This window comes from Talpa occidentalis, unplaced genomic scaffold (assembly GCF_014898055.3).
Source record: "Talpa occidentalis isolate TD23 unplaced genomic scaffold, MPIMG_talOcc4v2.1 talOcc4.9, whole genome shotgun sequence".
NCBI classification, from domain to species: Eukaryota; Metazoa; Chordata; class Mammalia; order Eulipotyphla; family Talpidae; genus Talpa; species Talpa occidentalis.
The window spans coordinates 23613358-23640766 of NW_023605305.1; the positions used below are offsets into that span (position 1 = coordinate 23613358).

The 27409-nt window shown below is 41.1% G+C and overlaps 2 protein-coding genes across 3 annotated transcripts; both read right to left on the reverse strand.

Moving 5' to 3' along the window:
• Positions 1 to 1237: 1237 nt before the first annotated feature.
• RRAGC (Ras related GTP binding C) lies at positions 1238 to 21046 on the reverse strand. Of its 2 annotated transcripts, none has more exons than XM_037501125.2 (7): positions 21010 to 21046; positions 14884 to 15087; positions 13747 to 13946; positions 10029 to 10143; positions 9040 to 9182; positions 7192 to 7340; positions 1238 to 2759 (listed from the first exon to the last, which is right to left on the reverse strand). In XM_037501125.2, exons 1-7 carry the CDS (start codon positions 21010 to 21012, stop codon positions 2608 to 2610), a joined length of 966 nt encoding a protein of 321 aa, XP_037357022.1. In that variant the 5' UTR covers positions 21013 to 21046; the 3' UTR covers positions 1238 to 2607. The 2 variants fall into 2 exon arrangements, with proteins under 2 accessions (XP_037357022.1, XP_037357021.1); XM_037501124.2 differs by lacking the exon at positions 21010 to 21046 and adding an exon at positions 16724 to 17051.
• MYCBP (MYC binding protein) lies at positions 19865 to 26697 on the reverse strand. The gene is made up of 5 exons (XM_037501127.2): positions 26603 to 26697; positions 26338 to 26410; positions 22613 to 22661; positions 22251 to 22380; positions 19865 to 21087 (listed from the first exon to the last, which is right to left on the reverse strand). Exons 1-5 carry the CDS (start codon positions 26684 to 26686, stop codon positions 21043 to 21045), a joined length of 381 nt encoding a protein of 126 aa, XP_037357024.1. The 5' UTR covers positions 26687 to 26697; the 3' UTR covers positions 19865 to 21042.
• Positions 26698 to 27409: the final 712 nt, after the last annotated feature.

A 27409-nucleotide genomic window follows, 5' to 3' on the forward strand; every position in this document is an offset into this window, starting at 1 on the left:
GTGTGTATGCGTGACTGTAAGGATGTGTGAGTGGGAGAGGTTAAACAGCTAAAACACTGTTGCAAAAGATTTTAAAGGTGTTTTGTTATTTAACCATCTGTCAATTCTCTCCAAGGAAACCTGGCAGATAAATGTCCATCAGAATGCAAAATATTTCAGGCAAATTCCTAACTTCCATGTGATATCCTTTCTTGGGAGTTGTGTCCTTCCCTCGCTTTATTTGTTTCACCATTTTTCACTTTTTCTCCTTAATCATTCCCTAAATTTTTAATTTCCTGTAGTAGGAAAAAAGCTTCTTGGGCACCTAAGTGCCCAAGTACACTCACCTTGAGGCATTATCTCCATTTAACCAATGGGAGCCTGAGGCTGGCAATAGAGGCAGGCAGCACTGGCGGCGGGGGGGGGGGGGGGGGGGGGGGGGGGGGGGGGGGGGGTGGGGGGGCGGGGCCAAACCAGGAGCATAGCCCCACCCCCACCCCATCACTAAACCTATGAGTAGGTTGGCCACCCAAGGTTTAGCCCCACGCAGGTCCGGTTTACACCTAATGCTCTGGCATGAGTGGCACCCCTTCCACTGTCAACAGTATTTGGCATTTAAGTTACACAGTTATTCTGCGTATAAGCTTTTCCTCCTCTGGACTTGTTTCCATAATTAGAAAAAGATAACAGTATTAGACAGCATTTTAAAAGTTTTTTTTTTTCCATCTTTTTTTGAGATTTCCAGTTCAGAGTTTTAAAATTGTATTTCTGAAATAGCTCAATTATGAAATTAAAGCTATTTCAACCTCTAATGTCCCTTCTATAAATTAGTGTATATTCACCCCAAATTAGACCCAACCTAACCACATGATACTGACATTTAATGGTCAATAATGAGCAACACAAAAATTAGAAGAGCTGAACAAACTGGAATAAAATTTTCACCTGGTTCTTCCTTGCTCATGTCTTTATCCTATCTGAGGCATGGATATAACACATACCAAGAGCTGGATACTCCCCAGCCATGTGTGAGATTTGTTGGTATGAATCACCAAAACCAAAAACTAACTTTCACCTAGGCACAGACCACCTATTCTGAGCATAAGGAATGTCTGGACACAAGGCATAAAATTCCTGCATCAGGAAAGACTCCGATGTCCTCAAACACAGGTATGTTGGCCACATGAGGCAGCAAAATAAAATGGATAGAATGATAAAGTAGGACAACGTAATGTTCCATCACCCCACCCTTGCATACCTTCAGCAAATAAAAACTGCTTTTGGAGTAAATACATTTATTGATACCCATTTTATATAGTTCAATGAAATAATCTATAAATATAAAAGCATTTTTCTTTTGGATATCACCATGGTCCATGTAAATACTCAACAGTCAGAATCATCGGCAGGAAGCACTCCAAGTCACACTGTTAGGTTTACAGACCTGAACACATGTATCCCATGAAACAGTGGCACTTATGTACTGAAGTGGTCCAGTGGCTTTGGAATATATGACTAGTAGGCATGTGGAGTAAAAATAAGTTTAAATCAACGGAGAGGGTATCAACAATCAACAAAGAGAAACAACTGTGAATTAACATAGTAGGCAAAGAAAGTACCACAGTTGACACTCGGTGTCAGAATACTGGAGAAGACGCATGTTTAACGACACATGTTGTGGCACCATGTGCTCTCTCCAACTCCAAGTGGACAGTCCACCAGTGCCTTAGGGTCATCCATGGTCAACGAAACGGCAGTTCTTAAAGAATAGCTCAGAATGAAAGGTATGTAGCGGCTGGTATCAGGTGTAACGAAAAGTGGGTTAAGTATTTCAATGACATAATGAGTTTCTCCCATGGAAGGAAGATCTTGAGGACAACAATTTTTTTTTTAATTCCCTTTGTTACATGGATCATGATCATTTACCTAATGCAGGAGAAAGAACCCAGAACACAGGTGCAAAATTTTTCTTCTGTTTTAAAGTTTCTTCCTCTATACTTCAAGGGAACTAGTGCAGCAGCCACTGTTGACCTTGCTCTTGACCTAATGCAGCATAAAACCTTCCCATGTCTTCAGTAACAAATACAGGAATATCCTGTGCTGCAGTCATACCAGGTGTCTTCTGAGTTAGCAAGCATATGCATTTAAAGGTCTCAGGTGTGCAATGTCCAAAAGTGAAATCTTAGAGGCAGTGTTAGAACTTAAGCAAGGCAGAATTTTTAGAGACTACTCAAATGAAAACCTAAGGGAAGCATAAAAAAATCAGTCCTTTCTATTATTTCCATCTGATATTAATGGCAACATTCCCTGGTAAGGATGGGCAAGAGGTGTTATGTCCAGGTCCAAAATATCCCAATTACTTAAAGTAGGACCCCAAAGAGGAGAAAGACACGCTTGAGTTCTGAGATCTCTAGAATTCTTTTTTGCCATTTTTTGAAAAAGCAATAGTTTCAGATGCACACCACTGCTTGAAGGGGTTTTCATCCGAATGAGAAACTCTACCCCTTGTCTCTAGTGGGACAGGCACCAGACTCCCACAAGTGACAACTCCTATGTCCTGTAGCATGTGGTATCTGACCCTGGAGTGGAGAGTGAGCTGACACAGAGCCCCAGCCACTGGGATTCAGGCTAGATGGCATTTCTCGGTGTGCCGTTGTGTGTCAGCGCTTTCAGGCTAGGGGCACTGCTCTGGTGACCACAGCTCCTGTGAGAAGTCACGCCCACCTCAAAAACCTCATGGATAGCTTTCCGGAAACAGTGGAAGTTGTAGTCTATTAAACCTGCAAGAGATAAAAAGATGAGGTTGCTAAATGTCAACTGTGAAATTATCTGCTTGAAAACATCTGGTTAACAGAAAAAAAAAAAAATCGATAGGTAAACACAAACACAAACACACACATACTAACCCCCAAATGAATTCTCCAAGTTGGAAACATAATAAAGCTATACTCAAACTGTTAATAACTAGTTACCCCTGGGTTCTGGGAGTGGACAGGGTAAAAATATAGCTATCAGGGAGGTGAATTTGCTAAAAGAATATAATAATAAAATCTAAAGTCAAAGTAAAACACTTTTGAAATATTAAGATTTTCCTTCCTCAAGTTCTTGGTGCAGCCACTAAAGGAAACAACTGGAGCAATAGTTTGGCAACTGCTTGGGTCTGGGAGGACACATGAGAGAGGCTCAGGCAGAGCCCGAGGCAGCCTGTGCCCTCTTCTCAGGCAGGGCAGATCCTCCTCCATCTGTTTTGTGAGCTGGCTTCCATGTAAGATTTTGAATGAACAAAAAGGGCTCTACTTTTTTTTTTAAGATTTATTTATTTATACAAGAACTGGGGTACATGCCAGAAGCACTGGAGGATAAGAGAATTCACCAGAGACAGAGTGGGAAGCAGAACAGGGAGATGACTGAAAACACTGCTGAGGGGAGCAGTGGGCGCAACAGTAGAAGTCTGCCGCGCCATGTGGGTAGCTCCCTGGCTGGCCAGGAATCAAGCCTGCGCTACAGAGGCTGCAGACAGCTTCACAGAGCTGCACTCAACCCACTGCGCCACCAGGGAGGCCCAGGGCTCTGCTTTGTAACAGAAATGGCTAATCACCTACTGAAGATCCATTTTTTCCATTCTTCCTCAAAAAGAGAGCCACAATCACATTACATTCCCAGTCTACCAAGCAGTTAGGATGACCACATAACCAATTCCAGCCACTGGGATAAGTGGAAATGTGTGAGATTTCTGTGAAAGTTCCTTAAAAGGAAGAAGAGTTCATCTTTAATGCCCTGATTATGGGTAAGATGGCTGGGGCTGGAGAACCCATTATAAACCATGAGGTGACCCTGAGACTAGAAGTCTGTATAAGAAAGAGAAGTGTCTATGTGTTCAAGGATCACTGGGCCATAAGACACTAACTTGTAAGAAATAAATCAAAACAATCTGGTGTCAAATTAACGACAAATGAGAAAGAAGTCCAAAAGAGGGGAGAATGAGGTCCAGGAAAAAAACAGTCAATGAAAGTTTCAGCGATGAGGCAGAACTTTGGGGAAACTGACAAGATTTAATTAGGCAGAAAAAGAGGAGCAAAACTACAAGCAAACAGCAGGGAGTTGCAATGAGGACATAGCACTAGTGGAAAACAAAAAGAAACTGGCCTCCCTGGAGAGAGAGTAAAAGATTCTGGGTAGGAAGTACTGGGAACCAAATCTGAGTAAATTGGATAGTCATATTAAGGAGGTTGTGAAGACTAAGGAGGAGAAGCAACATAAAAGAAAAGCTTGGTAAGTTTACACATTAAATTTGACTTCTGTGCTAACAATGAAAGAAAGCTGATAACCAGCGAAACTGGGACACTCCCAAATATTTGATATTATGGTATTTTTATTACTTATTTTATATTTATTAATAATACCATTATGTTTAAAAAAGAGCACAGCACTATCTTAGAGACACCTACTAAAATTTGTGTAGAAAATTATTTGCTGTCAGGGATTCACTTCAAAATAAACCAGCAGACCAGTAAGGAAAAAGGTATATAACAAGACTAACCATGATACTTATGAATGTTGAATCTAAGTGACAGATGATAAATGAGTTCATTGTATCGTTTTCTCTACTTTTTCATGTTTGACAGTTCCCACAACAAAATAACAACTTAGCTGGGAGGAGTATATTCAGGAAACAAGATTGCCCCTGTATTGATGACTGCTGAAGCAGAAAAATGGGCATATACCTGAATTCATTATATTTTTATGCGTATTTTTAAATTTCCACAACCAAAACCTTTAAAAATGTTTCAAGATTAGAATGGAAAAAATAAAACCACACACACAAGAGTACAATAATCAGTACAAAAAAGGTAATGAAACAGGTAACTAACCAAAGAAGAAACCTCACCAGATATTAAAAAGGTACTTGCCATGAAAAAGATGTTGCTCTAACTAGTAATTAAAGTAAAAATTAGAACCAAATGAGATGCCACTCAAACCTATCAGACAGACAATAATTAAAGTGCTCTAACAACATCGAGCACTGTCAAGGACATGAAGTGACAAGAATTGCCAAGGGTGAAATGGTAATGTCCAGTGAAGCTCCATAAATTCAACTCCTAAATACATACGCTGGAGAAGTTCTCCCTATGTGCAATGGCAAAACTGTTCATAAGCATCTGTTGCAAAACTATTTATAATCTTAGAAACGATCTAAATGTCCAGAAACAAACAAAAAAAAAAATTGCAGTAGAGTCAACCAAAAGACTACCATGTGTAAGTGAAAATGAATTCACCAGGGCTATGTGACAATATGGCTAAATCACAAAAACAACCTTGAATTAAAAGAAGTAAGTTGCAGAAGACTACTAACATGTTTATATCACTTACACAAAGATATAGAATATTCTATTTTGTTTAAGGACAGACATCAAGTAAAAGAATAAATCATGCATGGGAAACATACAGCGCTACATTCAACATAACACATAAAGGAGAAGTTTCAACTAAGAAATACACAGAAACAAAGATCTTTAAATCAAAAGTGAATACCCACATTTTTTATTTTACCAAAAAAATTTTGTTTATCAGAAATATTTCCTTATTATTAGCATTAATGAAGTATTAATGCATTTGGCATTAATACTAAAATCAACATAGGAGTCTGCCTTTGAATAAAATAAGATACACACTGAGCCCTCAATGTCTCTGTTGAAGCACTAATAATTTCCAATTGCAAGTTATTGCAGCTTCACAGACCTGGAGGATGTGGACCTGGACTGGAGTAATCCAGAGTGAAAAATGGAAAGAAACCCAAGGAACAAATAAGAGTTGATAAATGTTCAATGCAAAAAACTAGAAAAAGAACAGAATGCCCTCTGAGGGCCCCCTCAGCAAAAATACCACATGATTACCTGACTACCAGAAAAGTGTCATAACTAGTAACAGGAGTAGGCTAGCCAGGAAGGACATGAAACAAAGGAAGAAATAGTCATCAGTTTTTGCTTTTGGTTTTTTTTTAAAGATTTATTTATTTATACAAGCACAGGGTGAGAAGCTCGGGAGGGTGAGAGAATTCACCAGAGCCAGAGCGGGGAGCAGAACAGGGAGAATGACAGAAATACACTGCTGAGGGGAGCAGCGGGCGCAACAGGAGAGGTCTGTGCACCATGTGGAACCCTCGCCGGCGGCCAGGGATTGAACTGGCGCTGCAGAGGCTGCAGGCAGCTTTGCAGCCCAGCACTCAACCACTGCGTCGCCGGGAAGGCCCAATAGTCATTAGTTTTTGACACCACTGACAAGATAACAATATAAGATTTCAGTGAAGATGTCTTACTAGCACTCCAGTGTGGGATTGGAACATGGGCCCAAGTCAGAGCTGGAGATAAGAATTTTTCAGTCAATCACATAGAGAAAATTAACTGAAGCCATGGACTGGATGAGCTGACCAGAGAATAAATGAAGTGAGCAGAAAGACCTGGCCCTGAAGAATGTTCAAAACTGAGAAAAAGTCAAAACAAATAAAGGAGGTGGTCAGAGAAACAAATGCTTCAAGTAACCTGAAGTTCAGCTTCAGGGAAGCAAACTGAGGCTTCAAAAGAGGAGGGACTGACAGGGTCACATGGCTCAGAAGCCTGAAGAGCTACAGTGTGTACAGGCCACTAAATGCAGCAAAGGGGCCTCTCTGGTGACGCAAGGGGTTAAGACGCAACCCATGAAGCTATCCACAGCCACTGCAGCACAAATTCAATCCCCCGGACCGGCCAGGGAGCAACACACATGACGCATCAGACTTCTCCTGATGCCCGCTGCTCCCCTTAACAGTGTACTTCGGTCAATCTGCCTGTTCTGTTCCCACTCTGTCTCTAGTGAATCCTCTCAGCCCACGCACCTCTGGCCTGTACCCCAGTTCTTCTATGCATAAATAAATAAATCTTAAAATTGTATATAAAAAATACAAAATAAAATAAATGCAGCAAAGGAAGGTGATCTGGTCACCTCTCAAAAATCAGTTGGTTCAGATGGAAGCCAAACTGCAGATACTCAGGTAAAGAAAAGGATCAGAAATAAGAGGTTGCAATAAAAAGGAGACTATCTGGACTATTTATAGAAGGGACAAAAGTAGTTTGACCTGGTAATTGTTTAACATTGCAATATTATTTTCTTTTTTCAGAACCTAAGAAATTATGACAAAGAACTTGACATAAAAACAGCTTTTTAAAATCCCATTACCTTTTCGTTCAAAACTTTCTTCCCTAAGAATGCAGACCAGAGCTAAAAATTTAGTCACTTCTTTTAAGTAAAGGACAGTTGTATTATTCAGCTTGATAATTGCCATAGATTCTTTGTCATAAGCACTTCCACTTCCATCTTCCTTCAATCTGTTTTAAAAGAAAGTATTTTTCATTATAGGTTTCACAACTGGCTATTTTGTCCCACTTAATTTGCATAATGACAAGTCTTTCTACCCATTTTTTTGAGTATCTTTTGAGAAAAAATAATACTGGCTTAAATATATTGGAACAGAAGTTGTCAGTTAGGTACAGATACAAGGTTCCTAGACTTTGGTAGAATACTGCATGCAATCACACCTTCATCTTGTTTTCTTAGGATGCACCAAAGGTTTCTAATCTTTCCTCATATTAATCTTTACTGACAGAGTCTGCAAATAAAAGTCCTAAAATATAAAAACTACTATTAGTCAAAAAGGAGCAAGTATAAAAGCTAAAATAAATACAATCAAAGATACTGTGGAATCCTGATGCTTACAGTGAGCCTTACATGGTCTTAAAGCTATTTCATTTATTAAATTCAAATTGTCAGAATTATACGTAGTCCCCCCTCAAAAAAAGTAAATCAAGATTCAGGTAAGAAGCAACTTAAGTTATAATAAAGCAAATTACAGCCTAGACTGTGTTAAGAGTGACGATAATGGACATTTTTCTCTCTTTATAATGTACTTTATAATGTGTATTTCACAATGTACCTTACACTGGGGGGAAAAAAAAAAAAAAACTTTACAACTACATCTGATTTCTTTTAAAAAAAATTGGTTTATAAAATTTTGATTTGCTTTAAAGAAAAAAACATTATTTCATCCATTTTTAAAATTAGGAACATGAAACTTTACTGATTAATAGACATCTCATTTTCATTACAGAAAGAACTGAAAAAAAGGAGCACATGTGATCACAAAGTGAAAAATAGACTTGACTGGAAGACGAGATAGGTAAAAAAATGTTAAGACAAATGCATTCTCCTACTCAGAGACAGCTGGAGAAAGACACTGACAAATTAGGCACCAAGACCCAGAAGAGTGGTAGGGACAATGACATGAAAAAGGAGTTTAGACTAGGTGGAGCAGAGCAGGAGAACAGATAAAGGACTCAGGTATTAGAACACTTCAGAGTGTTCTAAGGGAGCATCAGAGTGCCCCGAGGTTGAGGGTATTGATAAATAATCAGGGCCACTGGAAGCATTAGAGATTACCAATTTTTGAAATACAAGTAATTCCTCAAGGTTTTCACTCACCTGGGCTATTCTACAAAATCTTTGCCGGTTTTTATAAATTTCTGAATTTATATAAAAGGTTTACATTTTAGAGATTTTGGAAACTTAAATGTATGGATCAAATTTTTATATGTGTAAATCCCTATGACATCTCAAATTCTAAGTTCCTTGTTTCTTAGCTCTTTGAAATATTAAGGAATCCCTCATTCCACAAAGCTTGAGGTCAACTTAGGAACCAGTACTTCAGGAAAATTTTAAATAAATTACTCTAATTTTCTGATCTAGCTAAATCCCAGAAATGAGAAGACACAGTGCAAATACCCCAAGTGACAAGGAGAAACTTTCAGTAATAATTAACTCTGGCACTAGTCACTCTTTTTCAACTGCTTTTATCCATCAATGTGAAGGAATAAGACTGAGAAGTTCACTGACAGAAATCATGGCCCAAGTAGAAGCACTGTGGTCAGAGCCAATTCCATTTCATACAGTACTTGCTAAGGTCTCACAAGTTAAACCCCTGACCAAAAAAAACTGGTAGTCTGAGATCTTGCAGAAATATGTATGACTTACCCATATATACAAGATACATCAATTACAACATCAATCATGTCACAGCAAAGTTCATAAGATTGCATATCCACAGGAGAACTGTCTGTTGCAATGTAGATTTTGCTGACAACATCAAAGAGAAATGCTTTTTCAATACCTGAATTCTTAGAAAAACAAAATTGAGGAAGTGTTTATTTTCTTTTTTAAGAATCAGAGTTTATAACAATCAAAGATCTTTAAGTACTAACATACCAGGAAGTTTTCATTATATAACTCAATACAAAAATAAATAAATAAATAACACCTAGCTAAGAGAACTTGTAATCCAAAGAGTAAAAGTGGAGTTACTGTTCTGATTTACTGACATAACTGTACTAGTAAATTCAGTTTTTCCTCCTCTTTACTTAAATGATTTTAAAGCACCACCAAAAACAATCCTTCAGAGATCAAGCCATGCTACATTTTCAATAATCCTTTCTTATTAAAATAATCAGTCTCTAATTGGAATGATCACTACACACTGAATCCTTCAAATGATGCTTGGAAAATATGACTGCTAAGTTTACTGGCAGAAGATCTTTTTTCACTAAGCTGAGTCCTCATAATAAGAATTGGAAACATGATACTCAGACTACACTTAGCAAAGAAAAACATAAATTTTTCAACATGACCTCCAATAAAACAGAGACTGAATTAAATTCACAAAACTCAGTCTTTTCCAATTACGAATCTTCCTTCAGGAAACAGAGATCATGAAAATATTAATTAAAAAAGCGCAAGATAATTTTTCATCATATCATTGTAATACAAAAAGGTGAGTACTAAGGGAAGAATTCAGAAAATAATAACTCAAGCCATTTTTTAATGTTTGTAATATTCCTTTACATATTAAATGTGTCATTAGTCTTTAAGCTCAATTCAGACTAATTCAAAACACTTTAGAATTTGATAACACAAATACATTCAACAAATGGAATCAGAAACAAAAATGAATTTAATAGCTCACTTACTGATATAAAGATATTTAATAGGTTTTCCAAGGTCGGCAGTTGTGGAATGAGTTTCTGTACCACCTTACTAAAGGCTTCAAATATTGAATGGTCATAGATACTAGTCAAATAAAAGCTGAAAAACAACATGGTTTGATTAATTTGAGAAATAAGTTCAGTGACAAATTATAATACATAAAATTTTAAGTTTCCTAATATTTGATTTCAGTCAGTTCAAATAAAACCTTTTTATTTTGCCCATTATCCAATCATTCAAGATGACAAATGCAGTTTCTCCACCTGATTTGTTGCTATCTATCCCCCTAGAGCATTTACAGAGGACAACTGAGGTAGTTCCCAGGAAAGCATCTGCAGATACAGAAACTTGAATATGCACTTAAAATTTGCAATCTGATCCAAAGACCTTGGTTTCTTAAGTTCAAAACTTACAAAAACAAAACAAAGCTCAGAGGAAATAAGAGACAATCATTACATGAGAACCTATTTCAGGTCTCTACCTAAGATATCACCTCCTCAGAAACTTCTTTCTCCTTAAATACCTAAAATACTTACATAAAATAGTACCCCTGGACCCACTGCTTTCTACCACATTCCTCTATTTTTCTTCATAGCACTAATAAGTACTTAAAGTTACATTATATATTTATTTGTAGGTGCTTCTGAACTGTCTCAGTCAACATAATGTAAGCATCATGCAGACAGACTTTGTCAGTATTGCTTGTAAGTGTAAGCCCACTGGCCTGAACAAGGCTCATAAATTATTTGCTGAATAAACCAACATATTCAACTGGTGCTTGGAATTTATGCGAATAACATATTCAGGAGGATGGGAGCTGAGGTCTTACAGAGAATGGAATACAGTAGAGAAGTAACAAAACACAGACAAGCCTTTAACAATTTAAATAGTATCGAAAATTTCATCTGCTTTTCCCCTCAGGGAGTATAGCTTCATTACATAATTGTAGTCATAAAACTTACAAGTATATATTATAAAGTCAGAAACACAGAACTGTATATGTCACACTTTACATGTAGCTTAAATATATTTTCAAGGAACCCAAGAACCTAACCCTTTGCAAAATGGGACTCTAGAAGTCAGAGCACAGGGACAGGTGAGGCCATGAGAACTCCCTCACAGGCATTAAGAGAAGGGACTATTTTAATGTCTCTCTTAGGGAAAAAAGTTAGCTATGTAAGAAGGTTGATGGCAACAAGGAGAACCTGCAAGGCACAGGACATTTCAGTAAGCTGAGTGTCTGAAAACTGGAACTCAAGTAGAACTTCATCCAGAGGTCTGCTAGTAAGTAATAAAAAGTTTGAAGCAAAATTCTACTGATAAAAAGACAAAAAAGAAAAATTCCATTAAGGTTAACAAGGCCTAGGCCGCCATAAAAACTGGGGGGGAGGGTTGATGTGCACCGTTGGGGCAGATGCCTTAAAAAGGGACAAAGACGTGGTATAAAGAGGATCAGAAGAGTCCCATGAGCAATAGGGAATACAGGGTAATCGTGGTTTAAAATCCAGTAACATGGGGAAAGGAAGGACTAGAATCAAAATAAGGGAAGGGTGGGGGGGGTGCAACTGTATGGGGAATATAACCAAAATGAAAATGCATACATTGTGCAAAGATGAAAAAAGATGTAAGAATTATATAAAATAAAATATTTAAATAAATTAAATTAAATTAAAAATAAATAAATAAATAAAATCCAGTAACGATAGCAGATTCCCAGAAGACAAGACTGAGGAATTTTATGGGGAAGCACCTTCTCTGTCTCTTACAAATATTGCTGAATTTCTTTGAAGTATGAGTTACTTACAAATATGTCAAACTTTTAACTAAAGCAAACTAGAAGTCAATGAGACTTCTACATGGTTTCTTAGAATAACTGAAAGATCTGAATGCCTAATACCAGAGATGAATGGAATACCAGAGACCAGAGTTAGCATGGGGGTTGGTTTGAGCCTACAGGGAAGTCACTATATCAGAACAGGGATAAGGAAATAACTACACTTGTGTGTCTCTCTCTGCTTCCCCTTTAAACTGTTTATATCAAGAGAACATTTTCTTGGGTACTTTTTATTACTCATTTCTACCTACACCACACACACCACACACACACACATACACACACTCTCTCTTTCTCGCGCTCTCTATAGGAAATACTCCCAATATACTTTTAGAATGCAAGTACAAAAATCATCCATTCTATCAAGTAGGTTTGTTTTTTTTTTTTTTTAATTTTTATTTATTTATTTATTTACACAAGTGCCAGGGTCCAGGCCAGATTCACAGGAAGGTGAGAAGATTCTCCAGAGACAGAGCAGGGAACGAAACAGGCAGACTGACTGAAATACAATGCTGAGGGGAGCAGTGGGCGCAACAGGAGAGGTCTGCAGCGCCATGTGGGATGGTCGCCAGCCAGCCAGGATCAAACCGGTGCTGCAGAGGCTTCGGACAGCTTCACAGCGCTGAGCTCAACCGCCTGCACCACCAGGGGAGGCCCTCTAGTAGGTACTCTTTAATAAAAATTTCTTAATGAGGGCCTCCCTGGTGGCACAAGGGGTTAGGCACTGCACTATGAAGCAATCAGCAGCCTCTGCAGCACAAGTTCGATCCCCAGCAGGCCTGGGAGCAACCCACATGGCACAACAGACTTCTCCTGTCTCGCCCGCTGCTCCCCTCAGCAGTGTGTTTCTGTCAGTCTGCCTGTTCTGTTCCCCACTCTGTCTCTGGTGAATCCTCTTCCCACCCCCCCCCCCGCATCTCTGGCCTGTACCCCAGCTCTTGTATGCATAAATAAATAAATCTTAAAAAAAACATATTTCTCAATGATATTTAGTTATGAATCAGCAGTTCTTTAAAGTAAATAGCAGCCTAGGCAAATTTACAAGATAAACTCACTTAACCCAAACTTCAGAGCTTCACAAAAGCACGAAGTATTTTTAAAAATAGATAAACAAGACACATGGAGGTCCAGGCTTGAAAGTGTATCCTCTTCAAAAGACACTTCCCAGGGCCTCCCCTGGTGGCACAGTGGTTGAGCGCTGGGCTGTGTAGCTGCCCGCAGCCTCTGCAGCGCGGGTTCGATCCCCGGCCTCCTGCGAGGATACTACATGGCGCGCAGACCTCTCCTGCCGCGCCCACTGCTCCCCTCAGCAGTGTATTTTGTCAGTCTGCCTGTTCTGTTCTCCATTCTGGCTCTGGTGAATTCTCTCACCCTCCCGTGCTTCTGACTGTACCCAGTGCTTGTATAAATAAATAAATCTTTAAAAAAAAAAAAAAAAAGACTCTTCCCACTGAGGGAGATACTGTCAAGACTCAAACTACAGGATTCTACAACAAATGTGACAGATATCCCTTGAACTGAGGCAAGGGGGAAAAAATGATGATGATGAAACCAAGAGAGCAATCCCAAGACAGAATTATGTCATTAGGAAACAGCCTGACTCTAGTCTCTTGAGATGAATTTATAAAGGCACGGATGGAAACACTTCACATGACTTCACCTCCAGGAAAATGAAAAAAAGGGGAAAAGTAACTTCTCAATAATATCAGGCTCCCAAAACTGCTTGAATTCAACAAAAAATAAGTGAAAAACATCTGAGAGTTGGGAAGAGTATACCAGTAAAAGAAAGCTACAGCGTTTATAATGACATAGATGGGAACACATTTACACACTTTCAGGGCTCTCATATCACACACACATGTTGTTACCTAAGGTGGAGTTTTTCTAGCCCAGCATCTGCAAGGTCATCATTGGCCCTTTGATGAATGTCCCTCTGTGTTTCTATTTTGTGATCATCAGATAAACCATCAACTTTGTGAATAAAAACCTCAAAATTCATGTCTGGGTTAACTTTGTAGGCTTTAGAAACAGTAATGTGAAGTCTTGTTAAAGCCTCCATGTAGTCATCCTGTAAGTCAGAATAAGATATTTTTTAAAAAGGAATCTTACAGAAATAACAAGTTAAAAAAGCCTCAAATCACCTCTTCTCCCCAACCACAGAAAATATGTCATCTTAATTATTCACAAATATTCAAATACATTAACTTATATTAAATAGATCTTCACTCTCTTAAGAAAAAAAAATTCAATAACAAGTTAACCTTGCAATTTTTAAAACTTATAACATAAAGAGAAAAAGAAATGGACATTTCCACCCAAATTTTAAATAATGCCAGCTCTGCCATTTATTAGGTGTATAACTTAAGAAGGTTGCTTAAACTCTGTGATCTCAGTTTAGTCATCTGTGAAATTAGAATTATAGTACCTGCCTCACAGTACTGTAAAGATTAAAATAAATTAGATCATATATGTGAAAGCACTCATTACAGAGCATGTCACTCAGAATGCATTCCTAAGTAATGTTTAAGCTTATAGAGAGTAAGCCTCTTCAGGACAAGGACAAGCCCCATTCATGAGTGTCTACCACATACTAGGGCATCAATAAATACTTACGAGCTAAACTCAATTTGAACAATTAAGGAAACTATTCAGTTCAGTACATACTAGTTCAGGTGTCATACTCCTCACATTATGGGCATTGATGAGATCTTTTCAGTGCGTGACATTACCATTGTAATAGTTAATAGAGCAACATCTACTATTAATCACTAAAAGTGGAAAATTGCTCATTAACAAGGATGAAAACTACATCTGATACCCTCTACTTGCACAATGGCATGCCTGCTCCCAAAGCAGTCTGCAGCTGCATCTCTTCTATACTGCTAGGGAACCTACTGGCCAAGAAGTAAGCTATAAAAAGCACATGAGAAAGAAGATAAACAACTTTCCTTTTTCTACATCTTTGGCACCAGAGGAGAGAAGTAAACATCATTATTCTTAACTACCTGTGCATCAATGACATAAATCAATGCTCCCGTTCCCCTGAAGATCATCTCGTAGTCAAAAGTTGGGTCAAAAAAGTCCATTTGCCCAGGAAAATCCCATATCTGGAAGTTCACAAAGGAGCTATTGGAAATGTCATCTTTATAAATCTTGTTGGTACTTTCCAAAAAGAGGGTCTCGTTGGGTGACATTTTATGAAACACCACCTGTTAAAAGAAGATAATTTTATGACTATTCAACTTCAGTATTTAAAGTTCAAAATTCCAACCCGAATTAACATAAAGAATTTGATGCTACAGCAAAAAAAATAAAATAAAATAAAATAAAAGATAAACACAGAATGATGTATCCATTGGTACTCACTATTCTTTTACTTATTGAGCTAAACTCAATTTCTGCCAGAAAGAAGACAACATATTACTTTCCATTAAGCCTATTTTGGAGCTGAAACTTTCCTATTTCCTCTGAACTATATTTAGGACTAGTAGTAGCACTGCCTCTCATCTCCACTGATTCTTCTTCTATTAAATCGCATTAATTTAAGGCAGGGGTCCAGCTGGCTAAATCAACCTTAAGATTATAAGAGCTTATAGCTGAAGTTTAAGAAAATTTGTTCTTTGAAAAATTAGTGGAACACCTACTTCAGGTTCTGAGGAATAATCAGAGATTAACAAGTTTGCATTCTTGTCTAAGGACTAAAAGAAGGACAGTATGCTAAGAAGAAAAACGCTCAAAGGAGAGAGAGCACAGGTGAGTTGACAGGGGAAAGTCAGCTCCCCTGAGGAAAAAAATAGTAAAGACAATCAAAATAATCACAATCCGCACCATCCTAACATAAAACTAATTTGCCTCTCACTGTCACTTTCTAGAAGAGCAAAATGGATAGTTACTCCCAAGGTTTAGTCAGCGAGCAACAAGTGAAAAGAATTTAAATCAGTTTGCCAAAAACCCATCATAAATGAACTCCAGTTTTGCTGTAGAGGTGAAAAGCAAGATAAATAACACATAGTGCTCTAGTCTATCTGGCTACTTTTTAAAAACACTGTGTCTAAAAAATATCACAGATTTATGGTGGAGAGACCTTGGCAACAGAGTGGAAAGGGCCAAAGATGGATTATCTGGTGTTTCTTGACCAGCTCGCTCGCTGTGAGGGGGGTGGCTGGTGGGGATCAGCCTTGCCTCTAGCCCCCCCTCTTCCTAAAAAGCACACAGCCCTGCCCGCAAGCATTCCTGACAGACCCGAGCTAAAAGCCAATAAACTGCCTTAAGTCTGCAAAGAGTCTCAAGGTCTCAGGTGTTTGCAGCGACACCCCCGCCGGGGGATGCCCCAGCAGCGACGCTCCGCGGGCCACAGCCCCGAAGAGGGGGGTCAGCGCCCCGAGCCCAGGAGGCTGCGGGAGGGTGTCCTCGGGGCGGCAGCACGCGCGGCACCGCGCGCCAGCGGCTCCGTCACTCTCCTCCCGACGCGCCCGCGGCGGCCACCCCGAGCCCCGCGCGCCCCGCTCACCCCGAGCGCGAGCGGCACCTAGAAGCCGGCGGGGGGCGGGCCCGGGAGGTCCCCGAGTCCGAACCGGGGCGCCGCCTCGGCTTCGCAACCCCCAGGGGCCGGGGCCCGCAGGCGGGGGTCCCGGCGGTGCCGGGGCACCTGCCTCCCTCCGGCCACCTTCCCTCGCGGGCGGCGCGCGCGGGGGCGTGGGCCCGAGGCCGGTCCCCCGCGGGCCGGGCCGCCCCGGGAGCAGACGCCGCCCGGCCGCCGCCCTCCTCGGGCCGCCCCCGCGCGAGGCCCCCGCGCCCCGGGGGGAGGGGGAGGGGCCGGCGGGGGGGCGGGCCGGCGCCCCTCACCTTCTGGATGGAGGACTTGCCGCTGCGCCGCAGCCCCATGAGCAGAATCCGCGGCTTGGAGCTGTCCGCGCCCCCCGGGCCGCAGCCGCCGCCGGCCCCCGCCCCGACCCCGCCGCCCGCGGCCGCCGCCTCCTCCTCCTCCTCCTCCACGCCGTAGCCGAAGTCCTTGGGGAACGAGTCCGCCGTGCCATAGCTGCCGGCCAGGGGCGTCTCCTCCGCCCCGTACTGCAGGGACATGGCGCTCGCGCCGCCGCCGCCCGAGCCCTGACAGGCCAGGCCAGGCCGAGCCAGGCCGCCGCCTCCCGACTCCGCCGCCGCCGCCGCCGCCGCCGCGCGGCCCGCCCCCGGGGCCCGGCTCTCATAGGCTGGGCGCCGAGGCCCAGCCTCTCATTGGCCGCCCGCGCTGTCACTCAGAGCCGCAGGGGCGGGGGCGCCCGTCACGTGCCCGGAATCACCTGACTCGGAGCCGCGGAGGGGGGGGAGGAGTCACGAGGAGGCTGGCGCGGCCCGCGAGCCCTCTGCCCTCCGCCGCGGCCGCGCGCCGGCGCCCTCGCTTCCCGTGACTGCTGCGGAGCGCCGGAGGCCACCGCAGTGGGAGACGCTCTCCGGACGTGTGGGGGATGGAGCGATTGTCCTCATACTCCATCTGTGCTCGCCCGGCCAAAATTTATGGACGCCCGCGATGTCCGGGGGCACAAAACTGAAAGCGACTCGGACCCTGCCTGCCCTCGAGTTGCTCGAAGGTTACTGGCGATCGGAGTTCTGCGTAAGTACCCTCGGCACGAGATATTGAGTGGGGTGGTCGGAGGGACAGATAAAATGCTCGGGAGTTGGGGGAGAGAGTCTATAATGAGCGGACGTCTGAGTAGGTCTCGATGATGAATAGGGTTGGTGTATACAAAGGTATGGAGGAGGAACCAGTCGCACTGAAGGCAAAAAGCCTCAGTCAAGGGTGTGATACTCTTTTTTCTAGCAGGTAACTGGACCCTGATAGGGAAGCAAATACAACCAAACTAGAATAGCTTACTCTTCAGCAAGTCACTGACAGTGGGTGCTACTGCCACTTCAAACTCAACAGCACTCAATTTCCCCACTTTCCCTCTGTCAGTCGATTTCTCCACTAATTCCATCCCCGGCTCCCTAGAACATTGCATCTTCTATATCTTCTTCAAATCTGAGACTAAAGGAATGGATAATGAAACCAAGGCAAATGCTTGTCATTGAATATTTGAGAAAGGTAGAAAAATTTTCACACTTCACAGGCTCTACAATTGGAAATTTGACAAGAGGATCCTCCTCCTAAAGTGGGAATGGGGATGGCCCTGGTTAATTTTAGAGAAAACTAACTTCTTGATTATGAAGGGAAATCTTATTCATGCAGGTCTAGAATTTGGGTATGTCTGGATCTAGTCGTTAAAGGTAGGTAGTCCAGCCTCATAGAGAGAATCCACTCTACAGCATATCTGACAGACATGGCAGCATTACATTTAAATAGTTCAATAGGAGTAATCTTAATCTTTTCTACAACAGCCCCTTCAAATCTAGATCGGTCTTCATTACCCACGAAGCCACCTCTGTTCCACATTGAACCATCCTCAGTTCCTTCAACCGTTCCTTCTATGGCAATTACTAGTAGAATTTTCTGTGATGAAATATTTTACATCTGTGCTATTTACTGAAGTGGCCAATGTGGACTGAACACCTGAAATGTTGCTAGTGTGACTGAGGATCTGAATTTTTTATTGAATTGCCAGTCATGGCTAGTGGGTACCATATTAGACAGCAGAACCTTGTATTTTCAAATGCCCACTCCCCGTTGGCCACACTCCTTTACATGCAATTGAGCCTGTCAACATCCATTGGAGGCCTGGCACCTCCAATACAGCCTTCAGGATGACTGTTTAACGCCTGGACAGTGTTTCAATAAATGCCTTCCAGAATGGAATATTTAAAATATTCATACAGTATAGTGGCTCACTCTGATAATCACAGGAACTAGTATTTTGTTAACAATCATAAACTTGTATAACTGCATTTGTAACCTAAATATATTTATATTTCAGCCTATTGGTTTAGGCCTACATGTTTGGGTACTTACTCCAAGTTGCTAATCATTTTCAAGCTTGTTTCAATCTAGTCTACCTAGCTGCCCTTCCAACTTTGTGGCACTTACAGATCTTGCAGTACACTACCATATGTAGTACAATTTGCAAGGTACTTTTACATTATATTTATCAATAATGTGATCCTTACAACTACCTTGTGAGATAGGCAAGTTATAAAATCTACATTTCATAAATAGGGAAGCATAGCAGTAACTGAATGTGTGGGATCCTTTTTCTACTCAAGTAAGCATCTTCTTGGCCTCATCCAAATCCTTGAAATAAGTGTTGAGGAGGACCTCTGTAGGCCAGGCTGGCCGTGAATTCTTAAATGGCACTGACTGGTATAGCAAGTCAGTTACACTGAAAAGTGTAATTATCCAACCCACATGTTGCAATTCTGTCCCAAAGAAAGGTACAAGAGACAGTCACCTGACTTGTGTAAATATTAATACTAATTTCATTGGGGAAAAGCAAATGAGGATTTGCTGTCCCCCAAAATTTCTACTTGTCTGTATCCTGTCACATTAACTGGTTAAAGAAGCCAAGTCTCCTTTTTGCTCACAACCCCATGGAGCCATGTTTCATTATTCATATGGCTCTTAGCCCATCTATCCCACGTTGTAATCGCTTATATACATGTTATTGCTTAATAGCTAGTATTTATTCATAACATCCAGCACTTAGCCCACTGTTGTACACGTAATAGGCACTTAAACTGGTAAAAGATAAGCCAATTCAGGTGGTTGTTTGCCCAAAGTTTCTTCTACTCCCACCCCCAAAAAAAGTTGTAACTAGAGAGGCATAGACCATTATCACATTCCTGGCAACATGACTGATTAAAATGCCCTTATAATCAGCTTTCATTGGGTCATTTTGTTTTCTATGTGTGTTTTGATCACAAAATAAAGACTGGTTCTCTGACAATAGGTATAGAATACATGAAATAGGACTACTACTTAGTAATGTCCGTCAGTCAATAAATAAGTGACTAATAAAACAAAACATCTGACTGTAGATCTTCCAAGAAAAAAAGGACTAACAAACAAGAATATAGTGCTTTACCATTTACAGATCTTTCACATACATTCTCATTTGACCCTCACAACAACCCTGTGAGGTAGGCAGCACAGATATTATTCTTCTCATTTAACAGATGAGGAAAGTGAATCTCAGAGCAGTTAACTGATGTGCCCAAGGTTCTACGATTAGTAAATAATTTGTATTAATATCAGTCTTTGGCCTAAGAATTCAGCACCCAACCTCCCTCATTCTTGCCCTACCTACTTCACAGGGATAATGAAGATAAAATGAATTCAAGGCTAGAAAAATACTTTTGAGGGGGGAAAAGCACTATATAATTATACCCGCAAGCTATGATTTTCCACGATATATGGCTCATTCCCCTTCTTATCCCAGCTTGTGCGTTGAATCCAGAATTTTATATTGCCTCTGTTCTGTGCTCAACTAACTAAGGCAGGCAAGGGGAACAGTGTGATCCTGTTTAAAATTATATAAATTACAGAGTAACTGCAGTTATAGCAAATTGAAAAACAACACAGAAAGGCCAATGTGCAACTAAAGCCACTGAAGCACAGAGCAAAGCAAGGCAACATTATCGGATAGGGTGTGATTGCATAGAAGGAAAACGTGGTGTCAGAGTTCAAACTGGCACACACACAGTTATCTAAGGCAAAGTGGTGGCAAAGAAGAGTTATTTGTTCCGCGTTACATAAACGAGCAGAAGATTCGTGGGAACCCATGCAAAAGCATCTCATGTCACACAGATCTTTCCAGCTGCCTACAGAGAATATAAACAGTGTCATCTTCATATTAGAGAATGACTGTACCTGTGCTCATATCCTGAATTAAACCAAGGAATAAGCTCCCTGCTAAACTTCCTTGGTTAAGTACAACCAGCACCATCGTTCGTAGTCAGACTGATGAATGTCTTTTAAGGTAATGAATTAGATGGTTGTGTTCAGATTTTTTTTCAGGATTCGCTTTGGATTCTCCTGTTTTTAAGACCCAAAGAAAGTTATATTGAGTTTTTATTGGTGATTCTAAGTTTATGTGTTTTATAACAGTTAAAGTGTGATCGGTGAATTTAACATATTAAAAGAGTTCTATAGCATCTGTTTGAAAAGATTATATACTATACAAACTATTCAAGTCATACAAAACCATTTTTCAGTGTCTTTTCAACTGAGAAGAATCCTATTCAGCACGCTTCTCCTCCTGAGGTGGTTCATACTGAGCAAGCTATGGGGCAAAGACAGAGGAGTTTAGGTGAATTTTATTCTAAATTGACACAAAAGTTAACTATTATATTCATTTTAATTACCGAATAAGTATTAATAGCCTATCCTTTTTAAACCATTCAATAAGATTAAATACAATCAAATCTAATGAAAGCTTTTTTCATATAAACCTTTAAAAATTACTGAGAAACTAAAATGTGGTTCCAATTCATGACTGTTCAAATATTTGACATGCAGTAATCTAGATCTTCCCCATGATGTGGCTTATCATAAGCTACTTTCTTCCTCTCTACCAAAAGTTTACTGAACTTTCTCCTAAAATGTAGAAAAAAGAATTATGTGACATATATTCATCTAGCCAGTCACTGAAGAGCAGCTAATGTCTTTGACTTAAAAGATGCCACAGAGTTGGCCTTCACACTTTGTGGTTTATTGGATAATTTAAGATACTGTCTTTTCTCTATGCCAAGTTGTGGTTCTCTGCAAGTCACTAAGCAGTGATTTGAGTTGTTCCAAATAACTATTGGATTTGAGAAGCTAATTAGACTCCATTGTATTTTAATTTCCTTACCTATAAAATGATCTGTGTACCTGTCTCACTTATCTCAAAAAGTTGTTGAGAAGATAAAACACATTATGAGAAATGCCTAGTGTAATGTAAAATGCATTATGCAATTCAGAATGCGCTAAAACCTCAAAGGTAAGAGTTTATGAAAAATCTGACAGGAGTCTGAACTAAGAAAAAGCTTCAGTACTAAACAAAATTAAGTGCAAATAAATTTACTGAGCTACATTAACCCAGGGACACCACACACAACTATACAGATTGGGCACTGCACAGCTGACAAGTGCCATTCAAGAAGGGGGTGGCCGTAAGATTGACCTCCTTAAATCAGAACTGCTTAAGACTCCCAGAAATCTCCATTATTATAAGCAGCATTAACCAATATGCTCATCTTTTTTTGCTGATGCAGGTTCCCAAGAACCTCTTCTTGACCACACTTTGCTTATCCTATTTACAATTCATCCGTGGTTTTCTAGACAGGTCATCAGTTTGACCTTGTAGTTAACTTTACTGTAGTTTACTTTACATTTTGGTGAGGTTTTGATCATTTAATCAGTAAAGGCGAGATGATTTTTAACAAATTCTTTTAAAAACTTTACCTTTGTTTTCAGTTTTTTATTTTCTTCTACAATAGCTTCATATTTCTCTTTCATTTCTGCCAATTCTAGGCGAAGTAGCTCTATTTCTGGATTTTCTGGGGTAGCAGCTCCTAAGTGATGCTTTAAAAAACTAATATTGAAGTTAAGAATATGCTTCTCGAACTGATTGAAACTAATGAAATAGCCCAGAGTGGCATTAGTATCTCTGATCAGTCACCCCACCCTACCACCAGTATTTACCTCGAGATCATTCAAAAACTCAAAAGTAACTTTTCAATAAATGTTTTAAAGGTTATTATTATGTGAAAAAATAAGAATTCAAAAAATAATGCCTTTTTCTGACTTGGAAGATGAAAGGATACTCCAAAGCACTATTAGGTTTCTCTGGTTCTTCATATAAGGCTACCAATACTGCAAATTAAAAGGCAGAAAAAGCAACAATTAAAGTCTTAAATTTGAATGGCTAAAATTGTATTCCATAACGTAGTAATTATATTCCATAACATAGTAAGTATTACATGTCTATGATTTACCAAGTATATTTCTAGAACTATCCATACAATAATGAACAAGACAGACAAGGTCCCTTGTCAAGGAATTTATAGCCTACTGCAAAAGATATGCAATGAACTGTACAAAAGTGTGTGTGTGTGTGTGTGTGTGTGTGTGTGTGTGTTTTCAAGTGGCAATACAGGACAGTAGGTTATGGGAAGACATTTAAAGAAAACCTAACTCAGCCTAGGACACCAGTGAAGGCTTCCAAAAGGAAGTGAAATAAGTTCTGAGTTCTAGGCAAGGAGTGTTTCAGATAAAATAAATAGCAAGGGTGGGGAGAAGAACAAGAGAATAACATAATGAGGAACTGAAAAATTCAAGTATGGCTACGTGGAGTTGTGAACAGTGATTGTCAGGGAGTAGAAGTCGTGCAGGTTCAGTTGGACTTTGATTCTAACAACAACAGGCATATAATAATTTTAAGCAAGACAGTGACAGGATCACTTTACTGCTGCGTGAAAGATCTATATGTGGGACAGGGTAAAGGCAGAAAGAGAAGTAGAAAGCTAATGTGGTAATCCAGCTGATCTGCACTAGAGTGAAAGAGGAGTAGAAAGAAGATAGCTACATTTGAGAAAAATTTAGGAAATTTAGGAGAGAATCAATAGGGCTATAGAAATCACTGGAAAAGTTTTGAATTCAAAATGTTCTTCAAGATTGATGTTTCATGTACAGCATGTTAAATAACCACCAGCCAAAAACTTTACCTGTAATTAGCATGTTCAAATCAACATTAAAATGTATGCTTTAGTGGTTTCATATCCAGTAGTTCATGTCCGCAATACCTTGCTCTTCTTCTATTGAGTAATTACTCCTAGAATTTACTACTCAAAAGTCTCTCTAAACCACTGGTTAAATTAGTATTTTTCTGTATGCAACCCTTTGAAAATGCTGTTAAAAGCCAGAATATGTTAACTACACCCAAAAACTGACCCCAAGAACTACTGTTGTAAACTGCATTATTTTCTTTTTTTAGTTTTAATAACTCATCAAAATAATAAAGACAGTATGAAAAATTCAAATGGGCAACTACTTTTAGCATTGAGTTCTGATAGTTATTTACTCTTCCTCTCTTGAAATATATTTGCAGCACTATTTTTAAGAAATTGGTGTATTTGCATCACCACTATTCTCTACTCTTACCTTTCATTATCTGTTATAGTACTCTTTAATTCCTCTACTTACTACCTTTTTTAAAAAATTATATGCTCAAACTTATTTCATCTTCCATTAACTTCCACTGCTTTCTACTGAATCCTAATTTTCTAAGACAAAAATACTCAACCTTTCTTCCTTTTCTTCCCTGACTCCTTTTCTTTCAGCTTCTAAACTTCTATCAGTGTACAGGGTTGATAATTACAGAACATAGTGTAAATGTCAAGTTTCCTGTGCTTTTATATAGATAAAATACACTTCCTTTTAATCAGACAGAAACTCTATACCCAATTCCCCTTTTTGCCTTAGCAATCAGGATCTTTAGAGATTAATATAGTGCTCAAAATAACTAAAATTTCTCTTTCTCAAATAATTATCTTTAGCTGTCTTGTCCTAGGGTGTTTCAATATTAGAAGCAGATTCAAATCCTCTTAGAAATAGCTGGATAATAATTATAAATTAAGTCTATGTAAAGTACCTACGTTTGAAGCTGAAATGAAATTTTAAATAGATAATATCAGTAGATATTAGATGAAGCTGTCTAATGTTATTTTTAGGAAGCTGGAAATCCAGTGAGATTGAGTTTCTTAAGATAGAAAATCCAGGTATAGCCACATGGCTTTACATCTTTAGTTACCTGACATACTGGTCACTTCTCTGCCCTTTTCTATTTCTTTTCTCATTCCATCCAACCACTCTGGCCTCTTTAAATTTCTTGGAACTCAGGACATACAGAGTATTTCATTCAGGTCTCTGCTCAAATATTACTTCTTAAGAAATGCCTCCCCCCCACACCAGCTATATAAAATGATATACCCATTGCTCCTTATTCCCTTACTTTTCTATTTTACTCATCACACTTACCACTTACTAACACTATGTATTTATTATCTGTCTTCCCCAACTAGGATATGAGCTCATTTAGAGCAAGGACTACTTCTCCCCCCTTCCCCTTTCTTTGCCTCCAACAGAAACCTGAATAAAATGGTCAAATGAAAGAAATGAACTTGTGGAGTTTTTTAAGGGGAGGGTACCTGATATAATTTCAAGTATCTGTGACATTACCAGAGACCATAGAGCACTGCCTTTTCGTAGAGTAGTTTGCTGAAAATTTATTTGCAAAGTTACAGGAAAATTAGTCCCTGAACCCAAGGTAAGAGCAATTCAAAATCACCAGCCCATGCTTGGAAGCTGCTGTTCTCCCAAAATTTTCTCCTAACCTTTGTTCTGGTCAAAGAGCAGTCACCATGTTATTTCCCAGGAACTTACTAATTATATGAATCCTAGTTATCATCCCTGCCAGCTCTTCTGTTCCACATCCTTTAAAGTCTCAATCAGGGCCTCCCTGGTTGCCCAAGGGGTTAAGCACCACACTATGAAGCAATCCGCAGCCACTGCAGCACCAGTTCCATCCCCGGCTGGCCAGGGAGCAGCTCACAGGGCGCAGCAGACCTCTCCTGTCTGGCCAGCTGCTCCCCTCAGCAGTGTATTTCAGTCAGTCTGCCTGTTCCGTTCCCCACTCTGTCTCTGGTGAATTCTCTCACCACCACCACCACCACTACCACCACCACCACCACCCCCATCTCTGGCCTGTACCCCAGCTCTTGTATGCATAAATAAATAAATCTTTTAAAAAAAAAGTATGAATCAATGAGGTAAGCGAGCTTGTTCGCTGCTGTGCTCTTGAAATAAGCAGTGTCCCAACTACCTCTTGAAACCCTAGTTTCTAGCACCTTATCTCCTTAGATCTTGAGCCTCAGAGTAAGAGATACAGTGTAACAGACACTTCCAATTTTAAAAAGTGAAAACAATATAACATTTAGACAAGCCCTCAAATTCTTTAGCTGAAATTCTACTTTGAAATCTGCAAAAAATGGGACTTGATAAAGACTATGAAAAGGGGGTTGAAAAGACACGGCCAAATTGACTGATGAATCATCTACTTTGGGAATTAGGTTCGCTCAAATGTGGTCATTTTTCGAATTTGCCTTTTGTTTGAGGGACAAACCTGTTCATTAACAGGATTTCGAGGGTCTGCAAAAACTATAAGGCGGAAGGAATTGGGACCTCAAGGTCTTCAGCAAACATGCCCACTGCGGCTGCTCGAAGCAAACCAACGGAAGTTGGAGAGACTTTGCAACAGCTGCAAGAGTTTCCCTGCCCGCCGGGAGAGGGGTAGGGTGAGGCAGGTAGCCCCCTCGGGCGGCGTCCGGCTGCCAGGCGTGCGCTGGTGCCCGCCCAAACCCCGAGGCCCACCTCACGGGACCCCGGGCGGGCCCCACCTGTTCCCCCTCCTTGTCCACGCCATAGCCCGTCAGGGCGCAGCGCCGAGGAGTACGACGAGGGCACGAGAGACAAACTCCCAGCCCATGCTCACCCTTGGTCAGCGTGTCCAGCACCCCCGACTTCTCCAAGTACCTCCGGAACTGCTCGCGCTTCGAGTCTGCGGCCTGAGGAGACACGGCGGGTCAGTGGTCGAAGCCCGGGGGCCGGAGCAGTGAAGGCGCTGGGAGTCCGGCGACCCTCCTTCGCCTCGCCACCTCAGACCCCCAAAACCTGCGCGCGCGCCCCCACTCCCACCCCGAGCCGACCAGCGGCTGGCTACCGCCCACATGCCCCCAGCCACGCCGCGCCCCCCTCACTTTGTAATGGGCCATAGTGACAGCGGCAGCCGCGTAGCTGGCGCCCGAGACCGTGGCTGGCGGGCTCTGAGCTGCACTGCTCATGCGCGGAAGGGCACGTGCGCCTGCGCACTTGCGAATCACGGGCCTGGATCGCCGGGGTGTGGCCTGTTTTCATGGCGACCAGGACGCTCTGAGTGCCCCTTAGTGGGCTGAGCCAAGGGAGGCTGCGTGTGCCCGCCCCTCGGGCTCTGGGAGCGGCACCTCTCCTTCCTCTTCCGGTCCCCTCAGCGGTTCGGTTGCTTAGAGAGGGGCGAGGTTTTGGTAACCCGGGACAAGTGTCCAGGTGGGGCACCCAATGGGGGTGGCGTCGGGGGCGGGGCCTGTGGGGCTCCGGAACGCAAAGACTCGAGCGGCGGGAGGTGTCGGACGTTAGTAGGTGGCGGGACCGCGGCAGCTGCGGTGGCCTGTCTGTGCTGGCTTCTTGACACTCGTCCTAAAAATGTGCGCACGACAGTCAGGTTTTGGGTTTTCAGTAGCTTGAGGAGTTGTTTCGGATCGAGTGTTTCGGTTCCAGCTTTTACTTTTGGAATCTGCTTTGTAGCTGGCTGGACGCGGGCCTCTCTGGAGAGAGAGCCGTAACGTGCTAATAATAGCACTTTGAGCTCTTACTTTGTGCAGAGCGCTGTGTTAAACACATGTCTCATATTTTAGCCCTCACACCAGCCCTGTAAGGGGAGGTTAGTGACTAGTGAGTGGTAGAGGCAAGACTTCAATCAGGGCACTGAATTAAGATACTATAAACTGAAAGAAAGCCACTAAACTTTT